This window comes from Vipera ursinii, assembly GCF_947247035.1.
Source record: "Vipera ursinii genome assembly, chromosome: 2".
Lineage (NCBI taxonomy): Eukaryota > Metazoa > Chordata > Lepidosauria > Squamata > Viperidae > Vipera > Vipera ursinii.
In genome coordinates this window covers 67,496,473-67,518,429 of record NC_139513.1, presented here as the reverse complement: position 1 = coordinate 67,518,429, position 21,957 = coordinate 67,496,473, and the positions used below count along the sequence as shown (strand labels likewise).

General features: G+C 38.0%; 1 protein-coding gene across 1 annotated transcript in view; it reads right to left on the bottom strand.

Annotated features, from left to right (window-relative positions):
* The window catches only part of DNAH1 (dynein axonemal heavy chain 1), a gene marked incomplete at its 5' end in the record, with an annotated part of 178,122 nt that extends 157,477 nt beyond the window's left edge, over window positions 1-20,645 (bottom strand). Inside the window, 9 exons of the mRNA XM_083353407.1 lie at window positions 218-429; window positions 3,308-3,465; window positions 5,006-5,258; window positions 6,655-6,816; window positions 8,984-9,116; window positions 9,611-9,767; window positions 11,673-11,847; window positions 17,752-17,824; window positions 20,436-20,645. Of these exons, the coding sequence (XP_083209533.1) occupies window positions 218-429; window positions 3,308-3,465; window positions 5,006-5,258; window positions 6,655-6,816; window positions 8,984-9,116; window positions 9,611-9,767; window positions 11,673-11,847; window positions 17,752-17,824; window positions 20,436-20,645 (1,533 nt within the window). The remainder of the gene's footprint in view (window positions 1-217; window positions 430-3,307; window positions 3,466-5,005; window positions 5,259-6,654; window positions 6,817-8,983; window positions 9,117-9,610; window positions 9,768-11,672; window positions 11,848-17,751; window positions 17,825-20,435) is intronic.
* Between the last annotated feature and the right edge of the window lie 1,312 nt (window positions 20,646-21,957).

The following is a 21,957-nucleotide window of genomic DNA, read 5'->3' as shown; positions in this document are numbered from 1 at the left end:
TATCCCACCCCATGACCAAAGAAACATGTGTGTGCATTTCTTCTAGTTTTATCAACTAGTAGCCTAAGTGAAAGAGGGAGTTCTATGTTCTGAAGAGCAGTAAGCACAAGTCTTATCTGGCCTAAGTAATCTTCTACCATTGTATTACAGTCCTTTCAGAAACACACAGTCCCTTACATTTGTGTATCTGATCCCTGCAAAGAATCTGCCTTGTTACCTGGGAAAAGGTCTGGGTCTGAATCTGTTCAAACGTTTCAAGTCGTCCATACTTAGTTAGGGTGGAATGGAAAAGAGACATTGCAGCGGTTTTATTGCACTCATCTCGCACCTGGCACAAAGCCATGATAACCTCTGGCCGTGTCAGGAGAGAGACAAAACTAAAAGTTTCTCTTTGCTCATTAAACGGATATTCTGGAACTTCAATGAGCCCTGGTAATAAAAAGAAAGACGTTATTGAAGTAATCAGTCTCACAAGCATGCCTCTTAAATGCAGATAGATACATCCATATCTGCCCCCTTTGCTCCCTTTTGAATAAACAATGTTATGCAAAACACACAAAAAAGAGTAAAAAGAAGCAGCAAGCAGACAAACAATGCAGGTGGAATAAAAACAACATATCTTGCTCTGCTAACACAATTGGTTATCTCTCCATACCTTTCTATAATTGCAAATCATCCTGGTTTCCATTTGGTTGGTATATCAGTTTGAGTATTGCCTTTTGGTAAGTTGATAAATACAAGGATGCTTAAATGTTTATGAACACAATGTCTGTGGAGATTCTCAGTCATCCAGGTCATATTTCTATTCACTGGAGAGTGACATGCAATGTATGCAAGCACAACCATCTAGATTGTATCAATCCTGGCATACATTTTAGCCTATTTTCATAATTAAAATATTTCACAGGATTAGACCAACTAACAAACCAACTTCCTTTGGTCACTTGAAACTTTCATGTAACATTTTTTAATAACAAAAAAGAAAGAATTGATTAGGTTTCCAGCATTAGGCATACTTGTGCATCCTCTTTTAATCAGATAGCCTCAGTCTGTTTTGGTGACACCCAGGGATAGGGCCTTCTCAGTGGGAGCGCCTGCCCTCTGGAACCAGCTGCCGGTGGAGCTGAGAACTGCCCCCGACCTCCGATCATTCCGCCGGGGCCTGAAGACCTGGCTCTTTGAGCTCTCAGGCCCAGGCTGAGGAGAAATTTTTAATTGGGGTTTTAAGTATACAGGGTCAATTTAATATTTTTTAATTTGGTTTTTTAACTTTTGTATGGTGGATTTTTTAATTCCCTGTAAACCGCCCTGAGTCCTCAGGGAATAGGGCGGTATATAAATGTAACTAAATATAAATATAAAATAGCAGAGCCCCTCCACAGGCTACTTGATAAAAAAGGCCCCTTGGAAATGGACTGAATTACATGAAAAAAGTTTCCAGGATCTCAAGGCCCTTCTTTCAGAAAAGTCCACTGTAACTCATTACATTGAGTCTAAACCTGTATGTCTTGCATGTGATGCATCTCCCTACGGGGTGGGGGCAGTCTTAAGCCACATAGAGAAGAATGGGAAACAAGTTCCTATTGCATTCTATACTAGAACCTTATCTGCTGCTGAGCGTAATTACACGCAAATTGATAAAGAAGCCTTAGCCATAGTGGCTGGAGTCAAGAAATGTCATGATTATTTATATGGCAGGGATTTCACTGTCTACACTGACCACAAACCCCTTTTGGGGGCCATTCACAATGGATAAGCAAACTCCCCACATACTATCTCCAAGAATGCTGAGATGGTCTATATTTTTGTCTCCATACAAATTTAAGTTAATTCACAAACCTGGGAAGGAAATGGGCCATGCAGATGGCCTCTTTTCCACACATTGGCTACTTCTTTAAAACAAGAATTCAAAAATTATCTCTTAGGTACGAAGTCTTCAGATATAGCAAATGCAAAAATTAGCACTCAATACGTTTGTACCATTCAATAAAGAAATAAACAAATCAGATGCAGGAACAAATTAGGAATATAAAAAAACCTCTTGCATATAACTGAGATATACCTGCTTATTTTGAAAGGAAACAAAGATGATTACACTTATTACACTTACTTATTATGATTACACTTTCTATTGACCAATAAAATTCCAATTATCCATCCAATTATCTGTCCTCTGAAATTTCACCAAGCATTAACACAAGCTTTCATATCTAGGATTGTAGTCAGAGGACTAAGAAGTCTGAATTTTCAGAATATGGAACACTGTATTTAAATATTTTATTCACTGAAGCAAGCAGCTACAGTTGTAAGATATTCTTACAATTCCATGGTTATGTTAATTGTGAGTGGTTAGAGTTGGTCTAAAACATTTGGACTACATCAGACAATCTAACCAGACATGTCAAACTCACGACATCACGTGATATTGCGCAACGCATCAGGAGAGTTTTGCCATTGCCGGCAATGGGGTGGCCGCGGCTTCCGGATGACATGTCCGCCCGCAGGCTGGCAGTTTGACACCCCTGATGTAATGAGTGTCCATTATTTCAAGAGTATAATTCAACTAACTTTAACTATTTGCTGGGACATAAGAAAGAAGTTTATATCATACTGTATTTTAGATTACATTAAAAATAATAAATGGAGCTACATACAGGTAGCTCTTGGCATACAACCATTCATTTAGCAACAGTTCAAAGTTATAAGAGAATTGAAAAAAAGTTATTTGCCACCAATCCCCACCTTTACAACTGTAGCAGCATTCCTATGGTCACCTGATCAAAATCTAGGCACTTGGCAATTGGCATATATTTACAATGATTGCACCATTCCAGGGTCATGTGATCTTCCCAAACAGCTTTCCACAAGCAAAATCAATGGGAGAAGCTGATTTTGCTTAACAGCCACATGCACTGAACAACTGCAGTGATTCACCGTACAACTGTGGCAAAAAAGTCATGGCTCATCAGGCATGGCTCATTTAACAACTGCCTTGCTTAGCAATGGAAATCCTGGTCCCAACTGTGGTTGTAAATCGAGAACCAATTCTGTTGGCCAATGTTAATTTCGACAAATTAAGGATTTAGGAAATTGCTATTTTAGTATATTTTAAAAAAAGGTTATGAATTTTTTCCCCCGTCAACAGTATTTAATAGAAAATCTGTGATACTACAGTCTCTTTTTATAGTATCTCCTGTAATATATTAATTGCAATCTGAAGTTAAGCACAAAAGATATCATCTTATAAGCATTTTATAATCTCTCTTTTCTCTTTCTCTCTCTGTGCATTTTGTCATGTGTTACCTACCTTTCTCTGGTACCCTCTCTTCCTCTTTCTCAGGCAGAGTGACATAAGAAAATATCTGACGCTTCGAAGTGACAATTCTGTCAAAGTTAATCATGTTCATAGTACGCTCATAGTCTAGGGACACTTCCTTTCCCAGGAGGTGAAGCCGTCGTAAAATCCTTAAGCATAATTAAAAAACTAATTAACTGAATGAACAATGACCTCTCAAAATGATATGTCTGTGTCACTCATATACCTCTAGTCCCATATTCATTTCTCCTGTGCTCACTTATGCTTTGCTTCTTCATTAAAAGCATTTGCAGCACATTAATGGAGTTTCATGAGGGGGAGAACGGAATGGCAAGATTAAAAGAAAATGGAGCATAGTTATGTTGCACTTAAGGCTGCATTATACAAAAGAGAGAGAATTAGGAGCAATTGCACAATACATTATAATTGTGAATTGATCACAAATGCTTGTATGTTACTGAGATGGGAGAGTTAAAAAATACAAGAAACTAACAAACCTAAAGCAAATGGCCTAAGATGAAAGGGAGACATACCAGGAGATACTTGAGCAAATTCTCTAGCATTTAGTAAGTATTGATACTTATCTGGAAGAAATTTCTCCACCTAACAATGACACTCATCTGGGCCTAATAAAGTGGCTGAATGATAACTCTTATAATGAGCATGGAGATATATACCCTGAGAGCAATGTCTCAATCTGTGCAACTACTCGCCTGTGACAGCTAGGCCTGAACTGTTATAACTACACACAGAGCAAAGTTAGTATAATATGCAAGGAGAAAGGCAAAAGGAAAATAATTCACAGTATTTTAATTTAGGGCGGGATGAACAAATACAAAAAAATAGGTGAAGGGAAGTAGGATGTTATTGGGATGGATACATTCAAACGTTTCTGTAGGCATTTCATTGTATTATTTTCACTTTTATGTAAAATCAGATTTTTGTCTAATCATAGATGATTCATAAATACTTTTAGTCCTAGGTACTAATTAGATTATTCTTGCCATAATATAGTGAGATGGAATTGACGTATTATACCATGATTCATTTAGCTTGTGCCTCTCAAATTATTCAAGTCATAGAATACATAGAATGCAAACATCAAGATTGTTTTCATACTTAATCTCACTTCTTATTCACAGATCTCCAACACTTCTATTCAATACCATAATATGCTGATTATACTCATTTGAGTACACGTTAGCATTTCCCAACAATGTATACGCATTGAGTGTGCATTGGCATTTCCCAATTTGTGATTATTCGTGAATCACAAAAAAAATTCTAACAAAAGGAAGAATCTATGAAAATCAATTAAATTTCACCTTTTGCCCCCATGTATTTTAACAATTTTTAATTGTAAAACTGCATATTTGTGTGTAAAAATGATTGGTAATACTATGTCATCCATATTATAGCTGCATCTCATCACACTTAACTTTATTCAAATAATTTCTGCTCTTATTTATATTTACTCATTTTCTTTCTTCATTTTTGTTTGTCACATAATGCTATATTTCTAGCATGTGCAGAAGGACGGAAAGGAGTAGCAAAGAAGGAACAAAAAGGGAAATGAGGAAAAAAAACAAGTTCTATTTTTACCCAGCTTGCTGGGCTTTTCTTGCCATTGACAAAAATTAATAATCTGGAGAGCAAAAACAAGTTTTGAAAAAGTATTTTGAAACTTACTGGCTTTCTTTCCTTAGATGTGAAGTTTGCATTGCCATTTGTTTCATATTTTGCAAACTTCTCTCTTCAATGCTTTGCAATCCATCTACTGGCATACAGTCCACATAGAGATTATATAACAATAGTGCCTGTGTCTTCTTCCTCAAATTGTGGGCTGAGATCACACGCTGGGCAAAATGACGAGGATCCTCAGCAAGAAAAAGCAAACGGATCCGAGGCACCCAATACTGACAGGCGATCAGTGGGGGTCTCCCTAGGCAGAGATCAGAAAGCAAGACAACAGAAAATGTGAAAGCTTAAATATCCAAAACTGTCCAGTTAATAGCCTTTTTGCTGGGGAAAAAATGGATAAAAGAATCAAATATGAGACTTAGAGGATTACTGAGGAAAAATGCCAACATGTCTAATTAAGTGAGACAGCAGAAGCTCTCTGATCAGGTGGCCTACTGCTTTGTTTCTCTTCTTAGTTAAAGCAACAAGACCATCTTTTAACCCTTTCCTCCTGTTCTACTTTCCTCATTTAAATTGCCCTCAGCAGGACTGAAACGCAGCAGCGATCCAGTAGTACCATACAGGCCTTCACAGAGGCAGACAGTGACATTTTTGACTTTTCACTATATCCCCCATTTGACTTCTTATTACACAAGATACGAATGTCCTTTATTCCTGTCTTCGAGATGGGGGAAAGCATACTGACTGGAAAACTGCTCTCCCCGTGGCAGTCCTCTTCCTGCACCCCTAAAACAAGGCCAGCAGGAGTTGCTGTAAGAAGCTATGACAGTGGAGCCGTGTTACCTTCCCGTGTCACAGCTGTCTCTGGCCATGGGCATGGTGATCCCCACCAGCTCCAGCACTACTACCACCATCTAGAGCCTGGCCACCCTCTGCTTCCCTGCCCTTCCCTTTTGAAAGCAAGTTCAGCAGCAAATAGGAAAACAGATGTATCTGCCAAGCCTCCAGTGAATGGAAGGGTTCAGATAGACAGGAAGCTACCTCTCTGGTGAGCTAGTCTTGAAGGATAGTAGGGGAGGTGGTTCTCTAGGACAACAAGGATAACAAAGAGCTGGGGGAGATGTCAGATGGCATATGCCACCTTTAGCAGAATGCACTTAATGTTTGGAGGAAGAGGAATGTTATAAGAAATTAAAGAAAAAAAAGAAAGAAGTTGATTACCAGGCTAATTTCAATTTTGTCAGCTAATGTGCAAATACAGGGGCACCGAGACCTGCAGCCAGTTGAGAAGGGGGACAATTTGGAGTGGCGTATCTTTAAGTTTCTGCTCTATGCAACAACATAGGATTTATCTATAGGTGAGGGCTTCTTCTGTTTGTCAATCCTAGTTTCCTGCCAGATCAAGCTTAGTGGCTGACTAGCACAGAAATGAAGGCTGTGTTGTGAGGGCCTGTCTTTAACAAATAATAAACAGTCTATTTATTTGGTTTATATCTTGCCTTTTATTTTCAAGCTCAAGACAGCATGCATGTCTAAGGAGGAGCTAGAACTTGGATTCCCAGTTCAATATCTTAGCCATTACAGCACACTGGCTCATATCAGTACCAGGACAAGGACACACACACACACACACATATAACTGGCATAGAAATTGTCCTTCCTTCCTGCATTCTGATGATAACTAAATTGAAACCCACCTTCAGTTGTCATTCCTCCATTGATTACACATCTTCCTTTGAGATCTCGAACAAGGCCCATTTGGTTTGTCTTATGTACCAAGTAGAGTTTTGATTCTTCATCATAATCCAAGACTCCAACATTTATCCACTTATAGACCAGTGTGTGGCTTTTTGGATCTCCTTAGGTATTAATGACAAACACAGTTTCACAATTACACAATTGCCCTAATTAGAATAGTGGAATTACGAAAATTTCATTTCACGCAGCTGCAATTACCACCCTTTCCGTTCTTGATCCCAGACTTTCTTAATACTTTAATAGATTTCGGAACAAGTTGGCTTTGCGCAAGACCCTGAATGTTTTTCCCGATGGGCATGAGGACTGGGGAGTTTGGTGGAGACGATTCTGTATGTGGAAATGACTTTGGGAAACAGAGTAAAGAGATGTAGCCAAGGAACCAGACAGATAAAAGGCAGCTGAGCCGGCAGTAGAAATGTGGACAGGGAAGGGGGAGAGATGTGCTTTCAAATTTGCAAGAGTCTGTTACTGTAGCATTAAAGTAGAATTAGCTTATCAGGTCCTGTTTCTTGTCTGATCAAACTTGTAAGGCTGACAAGTTCTGTCGCTGCACTGATTGTTTTAATCAATGGGATTACCTTGGCTGTGAATTTTATGTATTTTATTATGGCTTTTTATAAGCTTTAATATTATTTTTTTTCTTGCTTCTAAATTAGTTTTTTTTTCTTTCTTGTTTTTATATTTATTTTGTTTATAAACTAACCAATATGTGTGTGTGTGTGTATTTAGATAAAAGAATGTTTCTAAATAAAGTATTTTTCTTTCAAAATTGCTGAAAACCTATCTTAACAATTCAATGCTTCATGAAAAAATATCTCACAAAAATCTCATGTTTAATAATTTAATTTAATTTAATAATTTAATTTATATACCGCCCTTCTCCCGAAGGACTCAGGGCGGTGAACAGGGCAATACATAATAAAAAACAAGATACAAAAATTAAAAGTGATTAAACAACAATGCCCGTAGTAATTAATACATATTAAAAATTAAAACTAATTATAAAAAACCCAACCCCATCCCGTCAGACCAGGCCAGCTTGTTCAAAAAAGAAGGTTTTGAGATCGCGCCAGAAGGAGCGAAGGTCGGGGGCCATCCGGAGCTCGACCGGTAAGCGGTTCCATAGGTCTGGTGCGCCCACAGAGAACGCTCTCCCCCTGGGGGCCACCAATCGGCATTCTTTGATCGGAGGCACCCTGAGGAGGCCCTCTCTGTGGGAGCGCACTGGATGGAGGGAAGTTGACGCCGGCCGCAGGTGTTGCCATAGATAATCCGGACCCATGCCATGAAGGGCTTTGTAAGTCATCACTAACACCTTGAACCTCACCCGGAGAGCAACCGGTAGCCAATGCAGCTCACGGAGCAAAGGTGTAACATGGGAGTATCGGGAAACCCCCAAGACAACTCGCGCGGCTGCATTCTGCACCAGTTGAAGTCTCCGGCATTTAAATGTTGGGCATTTAGGACAAAGAGATAAAAATCAGAGACTACTTCTTAAATTATAACTTCTGCAAAAGGCAATGGAATACCAAATTTCATAGGGAGGTACAACAAAAAATGTGATGGCTTAGACCAGGGGTAGGCAACCTTGGCTCTTTTATGAAGTCCACGAGTCATAAAAGAGCCAAGGTTGCCTACCCCTGGCTTAGACCCACTGACATCAAAGCTCAAAATGTTGAGCATCACAGAATCAGTTTTCATGAAAATAAGCTAAAATCAGATATTCCTGACAAGTTATATATTTTTTAAAAAAATTGTTAAGTATCAGTCTATATATTCACTGAGAGTGTAATCTGAATTTTTGGGGGAGGATGTTTCTATTTAAAGTGCCATGAGCAATGAAAAAATCCCACTAGTAGAATTGTCTCTTCAAAGTGGCTCATCTGGCACTTCCACTAATGTTCTTTATTTTCCAGTAAAAAAACCTACTTTTTCCATTCTTTTACTTATTATGTAGCAGATTTAATTTATAATAATTTCTATATTACTCTCAGAAATTATTATAATTTTTATGCTAGTTCCAAGCTTTCTTTTATTATGTTTTATTTAATGTTCTTATATTATGTCTTACTTTGTTAATCACTCTGAAATATTACAGCCATGGAATATAAATCCGGTAAATAAATAGATTTATTTAAACTAAGAAAACATATTTCCTTCCCAATTAATTTTCCAAATATAAAACTTGGAAGGGATAAAAGCTATTTCATTGTATTTTTTTTCTTTTAATCATTGTTATAAGTTAATTCTGTATCCTCTGTACTTTACCATGTCCAAGTGTATCATCAGTAGGTAAGAGTGCTTTTCCTGGAATTGGTTTCCGATCTGGAGATTCAGGCTCTACTCCCAAAGATAGCCACTCTTCCGGGGTCCGGCAATCATATTCTTCATCATCAAAAATCTAAATAAATAATAAGTTATAATCATGGAGAAAACCTATGTGACTGCTAAGAATTGACACTGATCTGATGGCACATAATCATAATCAAGAAACTGCATATTAATATTTCACTCAAAAATAACCTGGGCTGTATGAAATGTCCTGTTAACTCTGGAATGCAGTCATTATTCTGAGGCAGTTTTATGTACATTACTTTTTGTAGGACCAGACTCCCAATCATTAAACTTTCCCCCATGAAACACATATAGTTACTGTTAAGCACTATGGTGATTTTGACTTCCACTCGCCACTCAAACCAAAGTCTTAATTTTTAAATGAATCTATTCCATGCTAGGGATAGTGGACAGCAGCACCTTCCAAATAATTGGGTATTTATGAATGCAAAGGAAAAGATGATGAAAAATCATAAAATCACAAACATTTTGATAAATGTCTGGTATAGGCCAGGGAACCCCCACAGTGGAACACAAATACCAATAATTCCCTCATCTTACCTGTAATGGTAGATAGATGGGGAAAAGAGGGTCTTTGTTTTGTTCAATTGTTGGTAAATTAGCAGGGTCTTGGTGTCTTGGCATCAGCTCATTAGAATCTATTCCTGCATTTTTTAAAAGTTTTGTGATATCTAAGCTGAGATATAATCGTCTTTTCCTAATTAAACAGCAAGAAGAAATGGTTTATATTCAAACAAGTCCTTCATTAGCTAATGATATCGCTACTAAAGATGCAATCAACTTATATTTCAGATAGCCTCCACCGTAAAATGCTGCTAAAGATTTTCTAACTGATTTTCTAATGTGCCTACACTATTATCTTGAAGAAGATCCCAAATTAATGTACATCTATCAGTAGATCATTGTTTCTTCAAGGAATCTTTCTATGTAAGAATAAACAAGGAGCTATGCTACATTAGACCACCTTGTCCAAATCCTTTTCTCACCATAGCCAGAGTGAAACATAAGGAAAGCTCATAAGTAAGACATGAAAGCAATACACTTTTCATTGTGTTTCTGAAAGCAAGTTCCCTGAGACTGGGAAAAGTTCCAATAATAGAACTAAAATATAGCTATCATGATTAGTGGTCAGTGACAGCCTTAATTCTCTATAACACTTCAGTGTTATGGGAAAAGTAATACATTTGATAGTGATAACCCAATTTTATGCAGAATGACCTATACCTAAATCCAATCCAAGCCTACATTAATGGTGGGAAAACTCTAATCCATCAGGTTTTCCCTATTTAGAGTATACCCCACTCCCATCCCTTTTCTGAAATCCTGTTTCTGTTAAAAATGAACAGTGGGCAAAGGCAGCTTCATAGGGAGGATAAACCTAAAGATTCCTATAGTCTTGTAAGGTTAGTGAAAGCTGCTCCATTAGAGGCCAATGCCTTTTTGCTGCTACTCATTTGTTTCCATGGTAATAAAAGGGAACTATGACTTAAATATCCCATGTCTGCAATTTCTTTCCTGCTCTGCTGAACAGCAGCAAAGAAAGAGCCGATTTGACTGGCAAATCAACCAGAGGCTGGCAACGTATAATGCTCTGATTCTGCTTTGCAGTTTTTTATGTGTGTGTGTGTGTGTGTGTGTGTGTGTGTGTGTGTGTGTGTGTGAGAGAGAGAGAGAGAGAGAGAGAGAGAGAGAGAGAGAGAGAGAGAAAGAGAGAGATCCCATCCCTTCTTTGCTTTAGCTACACCCACCATTGCATCATTGCTGTCCACTCCTTGGAAGGTTGATCACCAGATAATATGGCTGCACAAACTGAAAAGGCTGAATAACAGTCTCTCCCTACTACCCATACTCATTGTCTTGCTACTTACAAGTGGCCAAACTAACAGCACAGAGAACCTTGTCAACCTTTTCAGGATCCACAGGAGGAACCTATCACATAGCACCTCAATAACAAGGTCTCCTCCTCACAGTTGCACCTGCTCAGCTGGCATTCAACTCTGAGCAGGAATTATTTTATCCCCGATATGCTTTATAAATTTATTTCAATTGCTCATCAGATCTTCTATGTCCATTTTCCTTTGGTGGGGGGAGACTGACTCACTTTAAATAATTGAGCTGAGAGGTATGCATGTTTCACTGTTCTTAGCACCACAGCATGTGCTTCACCATGAGTTCTTATCCATGTTTGGTTGCATTCATGTAATGCTAGCATTGCTTTAAGTGTCTCTTAAGTTGTTTCATTTCCTGGTGCTCCTCAGAAAACCAAGGAATTCCCTTGAAATTATTATCACTCAGGAGCAGTTATATCAAGCTTTGCAAGTGACCCCTTATTTCAGAGATCAGCCAGGCACACAGGAAAATTGCCCATTAAGGCTTCAGGAAACCCTGCAAAAGCTCTTTGGAAATCAATAGGATCTATTAGGTGCCTGAGGTGAATACAGTAGGCCTTCTTCCCCCAAGTTTGTAATACCAATAATTGTATTGTATAATTGCTTTTACTGTATGTTGTCCAAAGTCATTGTAGAGGGGTGATCTTACATATTTCCAAAATAAATAAAATAAGTAAGCAAAGGATGATTGATTGAACTCAGGATGAAAATACCTCTCAATTGCAATCTTTCGAGGGCACTGTCCTGGAAGCACTTCAAATGGAATTTGAATCTTGGGCTTATATGCTTGCAGTGGAAAATCTGACTCTTTGATAATTTGTGTAGTTGGTCCAATTTGCTGATTATCCAAGATAAGTCCAATATTTTCTGGTGTATTAAATGTTGAGACTAACAAAAAACAAAATTCAGAAAAAAAATCACAGAATAAATGTTTATTGATTTAATTATCGGTATACACTATTCTATGCTGAGGTGGTGAAAACATATGACTATAAGCTGAGAAACTGCTCCATTCAATATCAATAATGCTTAAGTTTTCTTTAGTTACCAAAAGCGAATGAGGTGCATAGGTGTAGGAGGATGTAAGCAAAAATTCCAACTCAATCAGAAAGTTCACTGGGTAACCTTACTGAGCCAGTCACTCTCATCCTAATTTAGATCCTAACACTAATTTAGATCCTAGGTTTGTTATAAGCTCCCATAAGATGAGGTCCCTGAGCAATCTGGAGGAAAAATTCCAATAGAGGAAATAAGAATATAGAAAGCAGATAACACAGGGCTTGTAAATGTCAGCTAAAAGTCTTTGAGGCACTAAGGTAAAGGTAAAGTTTCCCCTGCACATGCGTGGTAGTTGTTTCCGACTCTAGGGGATGGTGCTCATCTCCATTTCAAAGCCGAAGAGCCAGCGCTTATCTGAGGACGTCTCCATGGTCATGTGGCCGGCATGACTAGACGCCAAAGGCGCACAGAACGCTGTTACCTTCCCACCGTAGTGGTCCCTATTTTTCTACTTGCATTTTTACGTGCTTTCGAACTGCTAGGTTGGCAGAAGCTGGGATGAGTAACAGGTGCTCGCTCTGTTACGCGGCACTCGGGATTCGACCCACCAAACTGCTGACCTTCTGATCGACAAGCTCAGCGTCCTAACCCACTGAGCCACCGCATCCCTTTTTTTTTGAGGCACTAGTGTTCCTCAAATTCCTTATAGCTAAATATATATATTTTCCTTAAATAATCTTTAAGGTTCATTTTTATCACAACATAGGAACAGATTTGCTAGAGGTCCAGTTCATATACGTTTAATCTAATCATAATGGTTCTGGTAGCATATAATTACACTGGTGAAACCTCATAATTTGGAGGAATATAGAATTGTAACTCACAACTAATATCTAGTATTCATTAGTCCCTTATATCAGAAAACATTGTCAAGTTTTGATCTCATTAGCATCTTCTCCATGGGTTAGCCAGACAGCAGTAGCTTTGGCTTGGGCATGGGAACCAATTAGTGGAAAAGAAGCATGTTTTGTAGCTGCCAGGACAATGCCAATGAGTTTGTATAGAAAACCTTGCTTTTTCAGCTGCTCTCAGTCTCCAACTCGTTTTTTTGAAGAACTGAGTAATTGGAGCTGCAGAACTGCACCATTGTCAAGTAGGTTATGTTTGTACAACAGTGCTGACTAAGAGTTGTTTAATCCCAAGCAAACCTGGTTAGCATTTTGTTTTACTCTTGGGCCATAGCATCTTGATTGTTGATTAAAAGTAACATTGATGTAATTTCTTATTCTCCCTGTCCTAGTTTAAACAACATATCTACAGTTTGCTTCAATTGCCCAATTGTTTGTGATTTCTTTATACCAGCGTTTTCCAACCTTAGGAACTTGAAGATGCGTGGACTTCAACTCCCAGAATTCCCCAGCCAGCATAGCTGGCTGGGGAATTCTGGGAGTTGAAGTCCACGCATCTTCAAGTTCCTAAGGTCGGGAAACGCTGCTTTATACTGCGTGATCCTCTGTATTGAAACAATATATATTATTTGCTCCTTTTTTAAAAAAAAAAATCAGTTCTGTTCTAAGTTAAGACTGGTTAGAAGTTCAACACAATGATTAGGAGTGCAAGGAGGTGCTAGAATGTAATCTAAATCAGCTCATCCCTTTTCAGTTGCCTGCTCCTGTCCTTTTACCTAGTGAGGGCAGTTCCTGATAGAAGCTAAAGTAAGTATTGTAATCAAATATGTACCTAGGCACTGCCACAACCACGCTCAGCATCACAGAATACCACAGGAGCTGTGGGCAATGTAATAACCCTATAGTTATTAATGGCTTTGGATACTACTAAATCAACTTGCATCAGAGAACCTGCTGTGTTATGATCCTTACTGTATCTCTGCTATCAAGCTGGAAAGAGTAAACAAGAAAATTAAAACAGAATATCCACAATAAGACAAAGCCCCTTATGAACCAACTTCAAATCATAAAAGGTCACCTGACTAAATTTGTGATAAATCTCTATTAGGAAGGGAAGGAGATTTCTGAGCTTGTTCATCTATCTACCATGTCAATCTTAGATTTTGCATCATTAATTTTAGATTTGACAGTATTCTGCATTTTAGGCATGCAGGTATGGGTTTGCTGGAAACGTTTGCTCCTTTATTTATTTATTTTGTAAGCATAGTAATGGTTCTGGTTATACAGAACTGAGATTTAATTCTGTGTGATTACATTTCTTTCGCTAGGACACAACCCAACATAAAAATAATTCCTCCAAAATAATGTCAAATTTTTGGGTTTAAGTCTTAGAATAACTGAATCCTAAAACCAGAAGAGGTCCCTCAGGTCATGAAGTCTACCCGCATACTCTGAATAGATATCCAAGTGAGGTAGCCCATCAGTACTTGAGGGGGAATGGTTTATTATTACAACAAATGAGGAATTATATTTGGACATACCAAGTCAGATTCAGACCCCTCAGAAGACATATTTTAATCAAATTGTTAAATAAGTTACAAAGCCTGGGATTTCGTATACTAGTGAATCAGTATTACAATGACATCTATAAAGACATTGAAGATGGAAACAGACAAATTAACAAAATTTCAACCTCAAATTGGTATACTGAAAGACACCATTGATAGAAACTGATTCAAAGAAGATAAGCAAGCATGAAAAAGTATGTTGAAATTCTCTACAGAGATGTCTATATCTGAGATACTTTTGAAGATATTTCCTATTTACAAGAACCTCTAGTGCTAGAAGATGAATTTAGGACATTATTCTGATCACTTCCATGTACGCTGATGATACCCAACTTTTTCTTTCCACCCCGAACCAACCCAGTGATGCCCTCGCCGTGATGGCGGTCCAGGTCTGGATGGGGAGAAACAGGCTTCGTCTCAATCCCGCCAAGACTGAGTGGCTGTGCATATCGGCATCTCGGGCTAACCAGACTATTCCACCTCTAACGATGGGGGGTGAGGTGTTACCCCCCGTTGATAGGGCTTGCAACTTGGGCATCCTCCTGGATTCACGACTCAATTTTGAAGACCACATAGGAGCCGTGACCAGGGGGGCTTTTGCACAGGTTCGCCTGGTGCGCCAGTTGCGTCCCTATCTGGACCGAGATGCCCTACGCACAGTTACTCATGCGCTCGTGACCTCCCGTTTGGACTACTGTAACCCTCTCTACATGGGGCTGCCCTTGAGGACCACTCGGAGGCTTCAACTGGTGCAGAATGCGGCCGCGCGAGTTGTAATGGGGGTCTCCCGATACTCCCATGTAACACCTCTACTCCGTGAGCTGCATTGGCTTCCGGTTGCCCTCCGGGTGAAATTCAAGGTGCTGGTTATTACCTATAAAGCCCTACATGGCCTGGGTCCGGGGTATTTGAGGAAACACCTGCTGCCGGCATCAAATGCCCTTCGTCCAATGCGCTCCCACAGGGAGGGTCTGCTCAGGGTCCCACCGGTAAGAGATTGCCAGCGGGTGACACCCAGGGATAGGGCCTTCTCAGTGGGGGCGCCTGCCCTCTGGAACCAGCTGCCAGTGGAGCTGAGGACTGCCCCCGACCTCCGTTCATTCCGCCGGGGCCTGAAGACCTGGCTCTTTGAGCTCTCGGGCCCAGGCTGAGGAGTAATTTATTTTAATCGGGGTTTTAATTGCACAGGGTTAGTTTAATCTTTTTAAAATTGGTTTTAACTTTTGTATTGTTGGTTTTTAATTCCCTGTAAACCGCCCTGAGTCCTCAGGGAAAGGGTGGTATATAAATGTAATAATAATAAAAAAAAAACCTTCCATGTCAGAAGGCTGCGGAAACTCATGAAATGTCTACAGAAATATGACAAGCAACAGAAGAGGAATCAGTAAAGGTTCTGACTAAACTATACCAGAAAGTCTAGAGACCTACATAGTGGCCAACCGATTGGAAGAAGTCAGTCTAGATACCAATACCAAAAAAAGGAGATTGTGCAAACTAGATTGTGCAAACTATTATAAAATCTCTTTAATTTTACATGCTAGCAAAGTAATGCTTAGAACCATCCAATGTATATTAGATGGAAAGGGAGATGCATATGTTAAAGCTAGTTTTAGAAAAAGTTAAGCAACAAGTGACATTTTTGCTGAGGCAACGTTACAGCCAAAAATACTAGGAAGAATTCAAAAAGTGCTTCACTAACTATAGAAAGGCCTTTTATCAGCTTCTCCTCTGTATAAAGCTTTGAAGGGTGCTTAGGAAAATGGGAATCCCAGAACTTTTCCTTGGTTTTGTGCAAAACTTTCACACGTAACAGGAAACCACAGTCTGGGCAGAACATGGTGAAATAGACTGGCTCCAGTCAGCATAGGAGTGAGACAAGGCTGTATACTCTCACTTATTTATTCAACCTAGATGCTGAATATATATTGAGGAAAATTGGATTAGAAAAAGATGAGCATCATTTAAAACTGAAGAAGAAAAAATCAATAATCTACATTATGCTGATTATGCTATTTTGATCAAAAATAAAAATGTTTTGGAAGCTGTAGTAATGAGAGTCAAGCAGCACAGTGAAAAGGGACTAAGATTAAATATAAAGAAGACCAGATCAGTAATAACAGATACAGCAACCAGTCTTAGAATAAGATAATGAAGATCAATTACAGAATTACAGAATTAATGAAGATAATTTAGGATCAATATTAATGCTAAACAGCAGTTAAGAAATATACCACAGGTAAGGTAACGACACGCTTGAAAAAAGCATTCAGATGCCATGCTGGGTTTATACCTATGAAAATTAGAATCATCTGGCATTGGTTTTCCTTGTGACACTCCATGAAACCAAATGTTGGACTTTGAGGGAGGAGGACATTTTTATTTATTTATTAAACAAATGTACATGGCCACCCGTCTACCAAATAGAAAAAGTATTGATGGTTTTGAACTTTGGTATTGGAGAAGACTCAACAAACAGATTACACAAGAAAGCAATTCAGAGTACTCACATTAGGCACAAATAACCAGGCTCAAATTATTATATTTTGAACACATTATGCAAACCTAGCTTGCTGAAAAAGTCTATAATGCCCGGGAGGGAGAGGATAACCAGCCACAAGGTGGATTAATTAAACTACAATGATAAAGAGTACATCATTGGAAGATCTGAAGGGTCAATTTGGAGACATTAAAACAGGTGAAAAATCTACTAATGTGGTCATTAAGAATTGACACCAGTTTCTTGGCATATAATTAATCAATAAACCTTTGTTTCCTGGTTAGTTTGTGTTTGGCATTTGTTTAGTCAGTTCATCCACTGACAGACTGATTTAGAAGCACTCTCAGATCTGCTCATTTTGCATAAAGAGTAAGAGCTTTGTGGAACTATGGCTGTTTTGAGATTACCTTCGTTTTTATTTATCGCTTATCCAAAATGTCATCCTCTTTCCAACGTTTCATATATTTTAAAATATTGTTGTTATGCAAAGGTACACGGTGTTTAGAATAAGAATTGTGCCATCTCTCATATCTCCAAAGCAAAATCAAACATTTGTTCAAGGAGCTTAAGCAATTGGAGATTTGTTTTCTTGATGTTTATTCCCACTTGCTTTACAGAAAAACGGTAGCCACATATACTTGTTTATAAACCTACAATTTTTCTGGTTTGTTTTTATTCTACTCAGGTGCTCTGCTGATTTTGACACTATATGATCAACTCTCATTCTTCACTGTTTTCACTGCTGGATTCCAGGAGCACAACTTTTTTTCCTATTACTCAGTAAGAAAAGTAATGACAGTATTCTTTGCTGTATGTTTACCTTCTGGTGTGTGCTCTTCAAGCTCTGACTGCTGCAATAAATCCTGGTGCACATTGGGACCAGTACATATATCCTGAAGTTAAACACAAGAAAGATTTGAAGAAGAAGCAAGATAAAGAATTGTATATGTACAAAATATAGAGAAGAAAATACGGAATCTCCAATTCAGTGACATGCAATTTCCTAAAATTCTCAACAACTACAGGTAGTCCTCAACTTACAGCAGTTCATTTAGTGACTGTTCGAAGGTTCAATAGCACTGAAAAATGTGACTTAGGACCATTATTCACACTTATGACCATTGCAGCATTCTTATGGTCATGTGATTTACATTTGGATGCTTGACAACTGGTTCATATTTATGACGGTTGTAGTGTCCTGGAGTCTTGTGATCATGTTTTGCAAACTTCTGGCTAGAAAACCAATGGGGAAAGCCAGATTCATTTAACAACCAGGTTACTAATTTAACAGCTGAAGTGATTCACTTAAAAAATGTGGCAAGAAAAGTCGTAAAATGGGGCAAAACTCACTTAACAAAGTTCTCACTTACCTGTGTAAATTATGGTCATAAGTCAAAGACTACTTGCATATCTGATATTATATGAGGAGAAATCTACACATACAATGGAAGCTTTATAATTATCTTCCCTTTGCATGTGGCATCACATTGTTATCCCTATGTAATTATCATGAGCACTGATTGTCACTCCTTGGGTCATACAATAAATAGAAAATTACCAAGTGAACATTTTAAGAAGACAAAACAAAAGATAGCTATTAAAGAAAAATATATTCTCAGAACAAGAGAAGTTCCCACCCAAACAGGACAAAGTAGTAGGCCTTCATTGGATACCTACAAGGAGTCTTTTAAGAAAGGCAGCAAGTGGAATTACTCAATTTTGGTGCAACACTTATTAAAATGGTAGCATTTTGGAGCCATTATAAAGGTCCAGGTATTACGCACAATGGATATCCTTACTCAGTTCTGCTGGAATTCCAATCTAGCAATGAGTTAGGTTAAGTCTGGCAAAGAAAATAGGTAAACTATTGCCAGTACCACCATAAGCCTGCCAGAACCCTCTCTTGAATTTAAGTCAAATAGTTACTCACGGATGCATGAATGTATGGATGAGTGGAACTTTTAGTTCAGAAAATAATCACTTTTGAACCTGCAGTTGTTTCTATGTGTACTGAGGTTTTGGATAAATATAAACATAGGAAACATCATATTTACAATCCTCAGTACGATACGTACAAACATCATATTCCCCCATCTGCACAATCTCTTGCAGAAGTCACTGAGAATTCAAACATCTAATGGACACATTTGGATACAATCTACTGGTTTTTGTTTTTGTTTTTTAAAAAAAATACAGCTTCTGGTATAGTTCTTGAATCATACTGTATCTAGAATGACTTCCAATAACCATAAAGTAGATTTTTTTTAACCTCTGATATTATAAATCAATCTTTACTTGCATTTCTATTTTGTTTTTCCTAGTCTAGTCTTTCTCAGTTTAATTATTAAAACTTAATTTCAAGCTCTTAAATTTTATTGAAGCAAATAAGTTGAAGCCAGAATTACAACATATGGGGTGCCCTTGTATAACAATTATGGGAAAGCCAAGCTAATTATGAAAGCATCTGAGATACTATTGAATAAAGACTGCAGCTTTCTTTCACCAGTGGCAATTTCTCCCCTTAGAAATTAGAAGAGAACTGAAAACAATCTATTTTCTAACTTCCTATCCAAATTAAGAATAGCTTGAGGGGAAGAAAGATAGAAACTGGGCAAAGAATGGAATTAGAAAATCAGCAATTACTCCCTATTGAAAAGATAGATCCAGAATTTATATATTTGCTTGGGCTGTGCAGTGCTTCAGATTCAAGGCCAAAAGGTGCCTTGAAGAACACAGGGACATTCACATAAAATCTATCTGCAACACTTTAATAGCAATAACACTTAGACTTATATACTGCTTCACAGTACTTTACAGCCCTGAGTGGTTTAGAGGGTCAACATATTGCCCCCAACAGTCTGGCTCCTCATTTTACTGACCTTAGAAGGATGGAAGACTAGTCAACCTTGAGCCGGTGAGAATCAAACTGCTGAACTGCTTGCAGCTGGCAGCCAGCAGAATTAGCCTGCAGTACTGCATTCTAACCACTGTGCCACTATGCAGCTTCATATTTCCCTAGGTTTCTATGGCTATTCTCTCTAGTTGCTGTGCAATTCTAAGCAAGAAATTGCAGACAAGTGCTATTTATTTTTCCACATGCTTCAAAGCACTTTTCCCACATATTTATATCTATATATCCATATCTATCTATCTATCTATCTATCTATCTATCTATCTATCTATCTATCTATCTATCATCTATCTATCATCTATCTATCTATCTATCTATCTATCTATCTATCTATCTATCTATCTCTATATATATATCTCTATCTCTCTATATATACTATCTATGTCTCTATCTATCTATCTATCTATCTATCTATCTATCTATCTATCTATCTATCTCCATATCCATCTCTATCTGTCTGTCTGTCTGTCTGTCTGTCTGTCTGTCTGTCTGTCTGTCTGTCTATCTATCTATCTATCTATCTATCTATCTATCTATCTATCTATCTATTGTATATTAAAAAAAGGCAGAGAAGTGAGATTTTGTATACTTACACCCAAGAGATCTGAAGCACCAGGTGTTAGGACATCAGAATAAAATCCACGTTCTTTCACCACTGGATATTTCTTATTGAATGTTCTGTAGGAAGTGTTCACTGGAGTTGAGCTGGTTCCTGGAGTAGAGTCTACTTTTTGGCTGTTGGGATATGGAGGATATGGACTTCTTCCCAAAGAGTTTGTCAGTTCTTTCTTGGCTTTATCCATCTTGCTTTTTGATCTCACAACACTGAGGGACATTTTTACATCACACACAACAAAGAAATTGCTATGAGTATCTCTACTGTTAAAAGCAACATTTAGTAACTTGACAAGACAAATGGCTAATCTACATTTTATAAACCATGGCCAGTGTTTAATCTGTGCAGAACTAATTTAATTTGGAAGCCAGAACTAAGAACTCCCCACAATATTCCAGGTGGATGGGATCAGTTTTCATTTAATCTTTGATAATAAGGATACACATTTCAGTGAACTCTTTCCTGGAAAAAGGGTATTTAAAATGAAACATCGGGGGGGGGGGAACCCCAAATAAAAAATAGGCTGCAGTTATATATGTAATTGTCACATACATTAACATGAAAATTTAACAAACTTTTTATGTAGATACTAACTTAAATGAAAAGGAGACAATACTTACCAGTACATATACTTGCAGTATTGCAATAGTAATAGGTGGAAACCAGAATAGGAACTTTGAAATGTGTCTACAAGAACATCCCTGATGCACTGAGTATAGAGAATGCAAATGGTATACATCTATGTGACTGCAGGAACCTCCTTTGGTACATTAATTAATTATTAAATAAAATAGATTACTATTTATGGCATCTTGAGCTCCTGAATGTATTAATTTCTATATTCAACATCATACATTCAGGAGCTCAAGATGCCATGAATACTAATCCTTCTTTAATTTTTCAACCTAACAACTCTCAAATCAAATAAATCTTTACCATTGTCAGCCTTTTTAGGTAAGCCAGGACAGGAAATAGACTCTTTAAGAATGAGTGGAACTTTACTGATCTAAACTGTAGTAACAGAATGTCAAAAGTCTGGTTTTGTTTTCCTTTTTCTCTTTCCTACACCCCAGGGAACCATTCTGACTCTCTTTTTAATGTTTTCTTATGTTTTGCAAGAGTCACAATATTGTCTGCTCAAACTCATCTCTCTGGGTTTCCACAACGATAATCATTGACCAGCACAGTCCTGTGAGTTAAGTTGGATTTAAAGACTGTGATTAGTCCAAAGTCACTAAGACAGCTTTCATGGTGGTGGATGGAGTAGAACTTATATTTCCTGATTCATTGTCCTCATCTTAATCATTACACTGTGATAGATCTCCTTCAGGTTCCCTGCACCGCCACACTTTGTTTGTTCTTCTGTTTATAATGAAATAGAGACCACCATGTGGCAAGCAAATCTTTACCATCTTCTTTATAAATCTTTCTGAGTTCATTACTGTATAGGCTTCATAGGAATTTCTTACAAAGTGAAAATAGTGATTAGTTAAAACTTA